This window comes from Pundamilia nyererei, unplaced genomic scaffold (assembly GCF_000239375.1).
Source record: "Pundamilia nyererei isolate P.nyererei 1_Seehausen unplaced genomic scaffold, PunNye1.0 scaffold00597, whole genome shotgun sequence".
Classification (NCBI taxonomy): Eukaryota; Metazoa; Chordata; class Actinopteri; order Cichliformes; family Cichlidae; genus Pundamilia; species Pundamilia nyererei.
In genome coordinates this window covers 59,202-70,965 of record NW_005187998.1, presented here as the reverse complement: position 1 = coordinate 70,965, position 11,764 = coordinate 59,202, and the positions used below count along the sequence as shown (strand labels likewise).

Sequence of the window (11,764 nt, the reverse complement as noted above, 5' to 3'; positions counted from 1 at the left end):
ATATGTACAAATGGCTGGACTGCCTTAGTGACCCTAAACAAAGAATAAACATCAAAATAGGCTAAAACACAAAACACTGGGTCGCACGACCCAGGACCATGACACTCAAAATACTGGGTCCCAGGGACCCAGAACCGCGACAAACACAAGAAAATACTAAGACAAAACTTAATCAAAGTAACTAATAAGTACTGTTGAAATTCTCTTATATTAAAACAGAAAGGTTTGCTATCAAATAGTGAACATAAAGAACTGCCAATGAAGGCATCTTATTGGTACTGACATGTTTTCATGTATTTAATTTTGTGTGCGGTCTCCCAACTGACTTCAGCCACTCACCCACAATGTGTTTTTTTTTTGTCTGGCAATAATTTATAATTTATAATACCTAGTGGCAGTCAGGTTATCTAACTTTTAGAGATCTGTTTGTCGCTCCACTGACTCACCACCAAATCTGTCACGTTGAGCAATCTTACAGGCATAAATTAGCTGTAATAAATCCTAAAGTTTGAAAACTTTACCTGCTTAACAAAATGGGATCCACCTTCAATAGACAAAGTCAAAAACATGGTGCAAAAGAGGTGTTTAGTCTACAAGTGTTTAATGTCTTCTTGCTGTAGAAACATATCTACTAACATTACTCCCACTTCTTTCTCTAACATTACTTAAAAAAAACAATGCAGGCACCTGATTAGTGGAAAAGAAGCAATACTGAGCACATAGTTTCTTACAGGAGCCTATTCTCTGTTATTGAAAGAATTATTGAAAAAAATATCCAATTAATTGTGAAAGGCAAAAATTACACAGAGGTCCAAATGATTATTTTTTTAACCAACCTACAAATATGGTTATGTCTGCTGTGCATTTGGACAGTTTAACTCACTGGTGAGATCGCCTACTTAGATAACGAGTGAAATCTGAGTCTGTGTATTGAGGTGAGAACTATTACTGAAGACCACTTAAACAAATCTACTAGAACATCTGGCTGCTTGGAAAAAATTAGAAAGACACAAACATGAGCTTTAGACTTTTGTCTCCTGTTGTTCTCTTCAGGAAAATAGAGCAAATGATGGCAAACTGGATGCCAGGAATGAGTTGTCCCCCCACTGACTTATCTCTGAGTGACTGAATGCTGCCACTCAGGTCTTGACAAAGTGTACAAGCTTGGCATGACATAGTTCGTGTTGCACTTTGTTTTGGTACATAGCACTGAAGTCAAATGTTTCACCAAGGAATGTACAGCAAAGAAATGCACAGTAGTGTTCAGTGTTCTTGATCCACCCCTCACTTGTCACTTCTTCATCTTTTCCTACCAAGAAGCCAGACATTCTTCTCTATGTTTTCAAGTAGTGTTGATAAGCAGTTCCACCGGGTTTCTGGAGGTCTTTCAAAGTGTTTCTTTGGATATCGGCAGATTTATTTTATTAATTTTCCACATCATCCTTCTACTTGATCATATTCTTAATTTCTTTTTCTTCCTTTTCTGTTAAAGATTATATTATATATGCTCCTGAGAACCAGCCTACATTTGTATTTATTAAATTTGTTTTTCAAGCCTGACACTTCTTTTCTCCTCCACTGGTGAATTTTTCTCAAAGTTCTTAAGGAAATCCTGCACACTATGCTGTGATAGTCTCTTCTCTTTGGGAGTCAACTTGTGCACCTTCCTGCCAAACTGTATGAAACACTCTTCTGAAAATAGCTGGATACATGAATGGGACTGCAGCAAAGTGAAAAACCTGCTAATGTCCAAAGAAAAAACTGAAAAACCTTTAGAAAGCCTATAAATATCACTCAGGAGCACTTTAAAAGTTACAAAAATGCTGTTTATGCTTTATGCTGGTTACGGGTTCCTAAGCAGCCATGACTGGCCGTGCAACCAATTTCATACCACTTTAACCCATGATCACACCCACATCAAGTGCAACATTGAGTTTGGGGGGGGGGTTGGCTTTACATACTGCAGTTCTTAGTAAATCACACTAGTGTGCGTCACTTAACTACGTTTAACTTTAGTTGCAATAGTGACACCAAGGCTGTAGGACTCATGAACCTCATAAAGAGGCACAAACTGGCATTTGTAGCACAGTGTCTGTTGTGCCACAACCAGGCTGACAGATGGTTTGTCAGCCTGGCTTTATTAAACTTAAAGCTTTTGCTTTAAGTTCAATAAATACCACACATATATATTACACATACAGCAGGTGAAAAGCAGGGTTTATGCACACAGTGCTACTGCTCACTTTAGCACGAGTAAAAGGAATGCACCCCTGCTCCAGGTATGAGCTCTGTCATCGCTGACTTATCACTGAAGCATCTTCAGAGTGACAGAATGCTGCCACTCAGGTCGTCACAGTACTTGGCAGGTTAAAGTTTTCATAATACGGGTAAGGGTTGGAAATCTGCCAAATCCCACTTTAACAGTGATGACACCGACATCAGACGTAACATATAAAGCAGATGTTTTTTTTATTTTATTTTGACTTTACATATTACAAAATCTTAATGGCTTTGTGACACTTAAGCCACATTCTTACAATTACCTAAAAGTAATTTTAAAGGCCTCCCATGTCCCAAAGCCTGCCCGCCCACCCATATTATTACCTTTTTAAGTTTTTCAGGATCTGTTGATTGCTATGAAGTCTGGCGATGTGCGATGTGTAATTAATATCGCACATAAACCAGTCACAGCCATCAATTTAGAGGCGTTTATCTACAGCCATCAGTTGTATATGCTCCAGTCAGTTACCAGCTGATCGGTAAAAATGGAAACTGAGGCACTAAAACAGAAAAATGAAGGTGCAATATTTGCAGGAAACACTGGCAAGACTCACAGTACTGTGAGTTATAGAAGTTATCCAGCTAACTCTGTTGCTACCATTTCAGGCAGAGGTGCAATTAATTATGCTCTCTGATTGGAGCAGTCAAGGCCTCGTTTTTACATAATGAATCATCAGTGGGAGGTTCCCATCAGGCAGCTCAACTGTGAACTACACCTCCACCCATCCTATCCTGGGCATGAACAAAGGCGAGGACTCACATAAACAGAGCTGTCCTCACAGACAAATCTGTCCAGCTGCACCAGGATCACCTTCTGAACAGCAGCCTTCATCAGAGCCAAGGTAAGATGAGTCACAATGTACTCCTCAGCACGCCGGTATCTGTATTTTATTTATTCTAATTCAGTTTTAACATGAATCTCTTTTCAATATTGTCTTTTAATTTGACACTTTTATATGTGAAATACCGGTATGTGAAAAGCGTTATTTAAATAAACTTTACCTACTTACTGACATCCACATTGCAAAGTTCTACTTGAAACACATCAGGTCTGTAAACAAGCTGCACAAGCAAAACAATAAAAACACAGAGATCCAAATGCAGCTCTGTGGTGTCATCTGGAGAAATAACAGGAAGTGACTTTTTAAAAAACCCTTTTAAATAATGAAAATATTTTACTGAACTCCATCCCTCTGTGTAAAACTATATTTTAATGATTGTCTGGAATTAATCTGTGACTTTTAACAGAGTCAGTCAAGGTATATGTAGATCTTACAAAAACATACAGCCAGTTTAGCATTTTAGTCCAAACACAAGTAGAGCAGATAATAATGGTTCTTTTATGCATTGTTGCCGTAATGTTAACGTAGTTAACCATGTCATGATAATGATGTAAAGTTGGGTGAATGTAAAATATAATGTTATTAAATGTACAACCTTCAAATGTAACATATTCAAAATGTCATTTTATAATGTTCCTGTAAAAGGAGCCTCGGGCTGCTTACATCTTTATGTTAGTTTTCATAATTTGTTTATAATTGCTTAATTATAAGCAAATTATAATTTTTCATAATTGCTTAATCCCAGTTTTGTTTGTAAGGAAGGATGGCATTAAAAAGAATTGTTTGCTCTGCAAAGACTGAAACTTCAGGAGATTTGCACTAAGTGACTCATTTAAAAATGCAATTTGTTTTTTATCCATGTTGTTTTAGGCAGAATCAAGAAGTGACTTCTTTACCCACAACACAAGTGTGTTTATCACAGACACACAGCTGGTTATATTTGAGGTAAACTCCAAACTCTACATCCCAGAAATGAAACATGCCTGGTATTTATTGAAAAAAATCAAGTGACTGTGTGACAGAGAATTTATAGTAAATATGCTGGGCGAGGAACACTTTAAACTTTTGGATTTGATTATGAAATAAAAACAAAAATAGCAAACTAAGTTCTCTTCCAGTCTAGAGAAATGTGTGAAATATAAGTGTGAGGAATCAGATTTTAGAGATGAATTACAATCATTACACTTTCTTTGTTCAAACACTGAGTCTGTTCGCATGTTATGATTTTTTTTTAATAATGTGCACTGTTCAGAATGTGGCTTTGACTTTCTGTTTAGTGGTTTCGATCTTTGTTGTCTTATAGTTCCCTATCTGCTAGATGGCTCCCTACAAGATGCTCCACCCCCTGCTCTTCCTGTCTGCTCTCATTGCACTTTCAGGTAAACACATGCACCAGTCGTTTTGAATGTGTCCTTACAGAGGAAAGAGGAAAAACAAATCAGGAGGGTTGGATTATGATTTAACTTTCCATTGAGTTACATGACGACTGTTATTAGATAAATGTTGGTTTTGCATGTAATTCAAATAAGTAATTCTTTGTATATATCCTTTTTTACTTTTTATGTTGAATCTTGATGCTGCAGTTATTCAGTTTCATTTTTTTCTTAATAATCTACTCTCAGTATCTCATGATGACAAACTGTAATCAAAATGAAATAAATGAATTGATCATTGCTATAAGATGCTTCCAAAGCTTGACTGGAGTACACCTGTGGACCAAAACTGATTAGACATGATGTGGAAAAGCATACACCTCTTTATAGAAGGCTTCACACCTGATTATCCACATCAGAGCAAAAATAAGGCCATAAAGTCAAAGGAACTCTCTGCAGAGGTCAGAGATGAGGTTTTACAATGCAAAGCTCTGTGCAAGGCTGCAGAAAATGTTCTGCTCTACTGACGGTTCCCAAGAGTGTAGTGAGCTCCATAATTTTCAAATGGAAGAGGTTCTGCACAAATAGGACCCTTGTGAGAACTATTCAACTACCCAAACTGAGCAGTTGACATAGACTGGCTTTAGTGAGAACGCTGACCAAGAACCCGATGACCACTCTGAAATCCAAAGATCCTGTGTGGAGATGAGAACAAGAACCCACTGTGACTACAGCCCTCCAGCTGTTCTTCAAACAAGAAAAAAAGCTTTTGTAAAACAAGAGTATTTTTTTTTTCTTTATTTTCATAAAATTCTTGAATATATTTAGATTTATATATTTTAGGGTTATGTTGAGCAAAACCATATTTTTGTTAATAAAATACTGCTGTTCCAATAACAGTTATGTCAAAGGTGTATTTATGTTAATGAGGTGGGATTTAATAAATGACATCATTGTCCCTTTAAAGTCCCTATAAACTGTTTGTTTTGACCTTATGAAAGACATATTTGCCCAAATTCAAAATGTCCAGTTGGTGTGTTTTAGATTTTATTGACTTCCACACACAGTGTAAGAGGTCTGAAGTGACCCATTTTTTCCCCCATACCTTTTAGAACAGCGCAGCCATCCGCTCAGGAGTCCAGGACCTGTGCAAAGACTACTCCGTCTAGGTTTGAGAAAAGGGCAAAGCATACAACCCATACCAGTATGTGTGTGTGTGTGTGTGTGTGTGTGTGTGTGTGTGTGTGTGTGTGTGTGGCAGGCAATCTTTTGTAAAGTTTCCTTTTTCCCATCGTTTAATGATTTTGATAGTCTGCTAATTTGATAATGTCCTAATTTAATCTTTGCTACAGAGCTTGCAGCACTTTTCTCTGACGATGCTCAAGGTAAGAAGTTTTTTTCTTTCTCTTTTATGATATATAAACTATCCGCACTCTAAGTTACAATTAAAGTTACATTTTCTCTGTATTTATATTGTACATATGTAACAGTTAATTCTATGTACCTTCACTGTAAGATGAGTTGCTTGTCTCAAATTGCGGTTGCATGAAGAGTATTTTTAACACCGGCTAAAGTGTCCTATTATCACGAAGACACCAAAAGCCTCTGGAAAGACCTCTCCCTGTCAGATAAAAACTACTATTGGGCAGGGGAAATATGACAACAAAAAAAGAAACCTAGTACAAAATAAAGACTTTAAATTTAAGTTGTCTTAAAAACTAACTGTAAGACAACAACACATGCAAAAATAGTGACCCAGCTAGCTGTCTTGCATTTATTCTTATGTTATAAAGACCAAAGTTGGGGTTTTTTTTGGGGTTTTTTTTTATCTCCTAAATGGATATTTTTATGTAAACAGTTCATATTCAGTTTATTGAGGTCCTAGACTCATGATAAAACAGCAGCTGTTATATGTGGTATTAGGCAAAGCTAACACACTCAGAGTTATACATACATACCCCTAACATCCGAATTTGGACAATTTCAATTCAAGTTATTATTTTAGCAGAATAAGTTGAACATTGTGTTTTATGCTGCTTTTTCACACTGTTTTGTTTTTGTGGTGAAAATAATATAACTGAAACAACAGCTTTTAAAACAAATCTCTCTCTTTCTGCTTTTCTCTAAATCCTACTGGAAAAGTTAAGTACCTTTTTGACACACCCACTGCCACACTGAGACCAACGAGGTATGAGATACCACTAGGGGGCAACGTGACACTGAGCTGCTTTGTGGACGGCTCTGACAACTGGACCATTTTGTGGTACAGAGCTGCCACATATGGCTCTAAAGACGAGCCTATGACAGAATATGAAGGGAAGAAAGCCATTAATGTGTCACAAGGAGGTATCTACCACTGCAGAGGAAGAAGCGATTCAGGTAGCATCACACACCAAAGTAATGCTGCCATCATTGAAGACACTCGTAAGTTCTTCTATTTATCTCTTAGCCATGGAAGTTAAAGTTATGAGATTATGTGATCTGTCCTTCGTTTTGTCTTCCTCTCAGCCAGACAGAGAGACTTTGTGTGTGTGTGTGTGTGTGTGTGTGTGTGTGTGTGTGTGTGTGTGTGTGTGTGTGTGTGTGTGTGTGTGTATATATATACATATATTGTTGGCATCATTTGGTGCTATGTAAATAAATTTAATTGGACTGAATTAGATGATGCTTCTGTGTTTCTTTTAATTTTTATGTGAACAGTTCCTATTACGGCCATTTTGACCCTGAAGCCCAACTGGACTAAGATATACATGGGTGAAACATTCACTGTCAGATGTGACATCCAGGGAGGTGAAGGAACTTACTGGAGCTATGATTGGAGACCAAAAAGGTTTACCACATATTATACAACCAATGAAAGAACATTCTACAATGTTGGTTGGGATGACAATGGAGATTATCAATGCAGAGGCAAAACGGATCTTTCCTTCACACAGTGGAGTAATGTCATTCCAGTAACTGTATCATGTAAGTTGGGCATCTTTCATCCATATAAACTGTTTCATCCAAATTAGTAACGAAAAGAAAAAAAAAAAAAAAGACATACGATAACTTGTCTGTGCAGATTCTCATTCATCCAGGCCATGGTAACCTAAAGAGCTTGGAAAGAAAAGCAACTCGACTTAAAGAAGTCCAGTCACTTGACTGATTCATTAAATAATGACCCAGTATTTTGAGTTTGTTCTGAACATGTGATTCTTTGCCTTAGAGTTAAGAAATTATTTATGTTCCAGTTCTAGAATGTGTGTTTTTTCTCTGAATTTGGTAGCTATAGCACTGGATTTCTTCTTTTATGTTGGTTCCCTTTTTCATGCCTAGTCTGATCTCCCGTCTTCAGCATCTTTGTGCATATTTCCCTTTTTTTACTCCCTCTAAGTCTGTCAAATCTAAATGTCGTGTTTTTCCAGTTGTATCTCAGTGTCTGTTATCGTGTTCTCCAGTGTGTAACTTTATGTGTGCCACACACAGCTTATTGTGACATGGTGTGGTTCAAATGACAACAATAAAATTAGTATTATGTATGACAGTGGTACAGTTTGTAATTCCACTGTCAAGATTTGGTGATATTTATTTACATGTTTTCATCCAGTTATTTAAATGTTTTTGTTCAAAAGTGAACAGACACTAAACCAGAGTGATAAGATGAGTTTTCAAAAGGGCAGAGTGAACCTGGCCTGATTTGCAGACCTATCATCTAGCAATATTATTTTAAAAAATACATAAATATATAAGCCTAATCTAAAAAAAAAAAATTGTAATAATAAAAAATCTTGTTTCAACAGTTAAACTGCATCCTGTCCTCACTCTGTCTCCCTCATGGCTCAGTCCTGGAGCCTCAGTAACTCTGAACTGTGAGGTTGAATATCCTTCTGAAGGATGGAGCTTCTCCTGGTATAAAGCTGTTCCTTATTATAAAATAACAGAGGAGCCCTACACATATGAGCTGCTACCTGATGGCAGCAAGACTGCTCAGAGTTTGTACATCATTACTGGGCAGACAAGCACAGCAGCATATGTGTGCAGAGCGGAAAGAGGAAGCAACTACTACTACACCTACTACAGCGATCCAAAGTTTGTCTGGTCTGCTGGTCAGTTTCTTTCTGTCTCTCAATACTTGTAATGATTAGGGATGGGTATCGTTTAGGTTTTATCCGATACCGGTGCCAAATCGGTACTTTTGAAACGGTGCCGGTGCTCAAACCGGTGCTTAAAGAATGGAGAACACAAAATTGGTCCAAAAACCTCTCATATTCAGCTGGTTTTATGTAAAAAGATAACAATGTTAGCCTTTTCTGCAGCTATGGGGCATATATGGTATCACTCTTGGCTGGAAGCAGTGCTTAAACAATGGAAAAAACACAAACTTTGTCCAAAAACCTCTCATGTTTAGCTGTTTCCCTCTTTTTCTTTGGTCATTTTAGCCTTTTTGGCCAGGGTGAAGGGAGTATCTGCCATCAAACAAGAAGACAGTCGCATGTAGCTATGATGGTGTTTGCTAGTTCACCTTACATGCATTAATGTAATAACGTGGTTAGCCTACTCAGCGTAAATTACACGCGAACAACAGAGAAGAACGGCTGCTGCTGCCATCAAATACGGCGCATTTCTCGGCTTTTAAAAAAAACCCGCTATGCGTCGCCAGGTGTTTCATCGAATTTCAGGTGTTACCTCCTTTGCACAGTATCAGCTTAAAGCACTTCTTGCAGGCTGCTGAGTTTGCATATTTTGCTGTGAAGTACAGCCAGACTTTTGACCGCTTCGCCTTGGACATTTTTAATCTGTAGCTCTGCTCTAACTGAACGTACGTACCTGGCCCCGCCTACTATCCTCGGAAACGTAAAATGGTGGGCTAGAAGTGTTCAAGGCTCAGGAAAAAAAAAGCACCGAAATAAAGCACCGACATGTGCGCTGCTTTTCGGTCTGGTTACTACCATTTATGTCAGAACCGGTGCCATCATGGCACCGGACACCGGTACCCATCCCTAGTAATGATGCTTAGTTTTTATGTGTTCTTCCTGTTCTTCCTGTGCTTTCACTTATTGATCCATGTTGTTTTTCAGATGCTTCATCAGCAGCGTCTCTCACAGTCGGCCCTGTAGTGCAAAATTTTGGCTCTGACTTTGTCAAACTGACTTGTAAGGGAAACTCTTCTTCATGGAGAGTGAGGAAGTTCCCAGAGAATGGCCGGCCATATTGTAGCAACTTTTGGCTGTCAGGAGAATCTGTATGCACAATCGACACAACATATTCAGATGACGGAGTGTACTGGTGTGAGTCTATGTTAAAAGAGTTCAGCAATGCAGTCAACATCACTTTACAGGGTTTGTAGAATGGTTTTTTCCCCTTTTGTGTTATAATGTTTCATGAATATTTCTATCACTATGTATGTTAAGCAATTCTGTTTTATAAATTAATTTACCAAAATTTATATATATATATGATTATGATGTAATTGTACTCCCCATTCAGCTGAGGCTGAATAGCATCTCACTGAGACACACTTGACAGTTGAAAGGGCTCTATGAGCTAAAAGAAAGGACGATTTTGTTGTTTTTTTTTTTATAAGTCGCATATCAGATCTTTAGCTATAAGCTATAAGACATTTGATCAATCAGTAATTATTATTGCACATGTTTTTTCCCTCTTTTTTATTTTCTAAAATCCAGCACCAGCTGGTCCATTTGAAACAATATCTTCTGTATGTTTTGCAGACTTTTATTCTGGTCCTCTCATGGTGGTCCCTGTTGATCCTGTGAATGAGGGAACTTTTGTTAGTCTTAGTTGCAACTTGAGAAGAAAAAAAATCTTTCCCAATGTGGCTTTTTATCACAATGACAAACTTGTCCAAAATGATTCCCGAGAGGAGCTGAACTTCTTGGCAGTGTCAAAGTCTGATGAAGGTTTCTACAAGTGTCAGTACTCAGGAAAAGAGTCACCATCGCGTTACATGACGGTTAAATGTGAGTAGCATTTAAAAATGTGACTTCTTTTTAAATAATCGTAATCTTTGAGAAGGAACTCAGTTGTCATTTGTTGTATTAGCACATATATGAGCATCGAAATAATCTTGTTCTTTTTTGGGAGAATGGTTTAAAAATTGTATTTTGAAAAATGTCTCATATAGTGTCATTTAATACTGTTTAAATGTTTGGTATCACAATAGCTACTGTACCACCTGAAACCTTCAGCCAGAGTGAAAGTAGTGAAAACAGCCCCCTTCATCCTGGTCAGTACTTAAATTTGTTATTATTAAAATTTTAATTTTGATTGAGGCTGCGTTACAAGTCAAATTTTTATGTGACATGATATGGTGTCAAGAGAGGAACTGTGGATCTGCTGGAGGAAGTCAGAAGTGACAGAGAAGTTTGTGAGGGTGGAGCAGGACATGTTTGACAATGTGTCAGGGGTGATTTGTGATATTAAGATTTTCATTGGGAGTGACCAGGATAGACAAGAGTAGAAATGAGTACATCAGAGGGACAGCTCAGGTTGACAAGATTGAAGGTGAGACTGAGATGGTTTGGATATGTGCAGAGGACAGTGGGCATAGTGGACGAAGGAAGGTGAAGATGGAGCTGCCCTAGAGGAGGTAAAGCAGACGACCATAGAAGAAGATTCATCAGTGTGTGTATAGCTTTAAAAAAAAAAAAATCATATGACCGAGCCAAATTGACTGCAATTTCCAAATCACCAAGAGGAGAGGTGCTAGCTTTTTATCCTCCATTAAACAATCCAAGTTGAGAGAAAACATGATTTTCTCCAGTCTGGGATCATCTGGGATCCCAGTAGCCTGAAATGTTTTGGGGGGTTTTTGTTTTGTTTTTTACAATTCAGCACATATCGAGTAACACGCCAACACAGTATTGACACAGTAAGGGGGATAAGGTGCATAAGGTGTCATCTATCCATAACTAGTCGAGTATGTAGAGGGTTGGTGTGACTGTGGAGAATGACAGGGAGGCTGAGATGGAGTCAGATAATGTGTTGTGGTGACTATATGATAATGTGTTGGCAGCCGGCAGCCAAATGAAGAATATTTTAATTTAAAAAGACTCACAGTATGAAAATATTTTGAATTATGAAAAATTGCATAGTTCTGGATTTATTTATACAATAAAAGTTGTTGTTGTTTATTCAGTCTAATGACTTTAAAATAATTGTTGCTGGATTTATTTATTTTTTTAGGTAGTGCCGCTGTCTATGAATCAGCAAACAAAAATGGAAGACACTGGAAATGGTACAGTACAGACACACACACACATATATTAT

The 11,764-nt window shown here is 37.7% G+C and overlaps 1 protein-coding gene and 1 long non-coding RNA gene across 2 annotated transcripts in view; both read left to right on the top strand.

Annotated features, from left to right (window-relative positions):
• Nucleotides 1-5,833: 5,833 nt before the first annotated feature.
• On the top strand, nucleotides 5,834-9,824 carry LOC102212138 (uncharacterized). The gene is made up of 5 exons (XM_005754580.1): nucleotides 5,834-5,880; nucleotides 6,638-6,919; nucleotides 7,196-7,462; nucleotides 8,278-8,583; nucleotides 9,556-9,824. The coding sequence occupies exons 2-5, from the start codon at nucleotides 6,796-6,798 to the stop codon at nucleotides 9,822-9,824; spliced, it is 966 nt and encodes a 321-aa protein (XP_005754637.1). The 5' UTR covers nucleotides 5,834-5,880; nucleotides 6,638-6,795.
• Nucleotides 9,825-10,388: 564 nt separating this feature from the next.
• LOC106455965 (uncharacterized) overlaps nucleotides 10,389-11,764 on the top strand; it is a 1,730-nt gene continuing 354 nt past the window's right edge. Inside the window, exons 1-3 of the long non-coding RNA XR_001290181.1 lie at nucleotides 10,389-10,455; nucleotides 10,659-10,721; nucleotides 11,681-11,732. This is a non-coding gene — a long non-coding RNA (uncharacterized LOC106455965). The remainder of the gene's footprint in view (nucleotides 10,456-10,658; nucleotides 10,722-11,680; nucleotides 11,733-11,764) is intronic.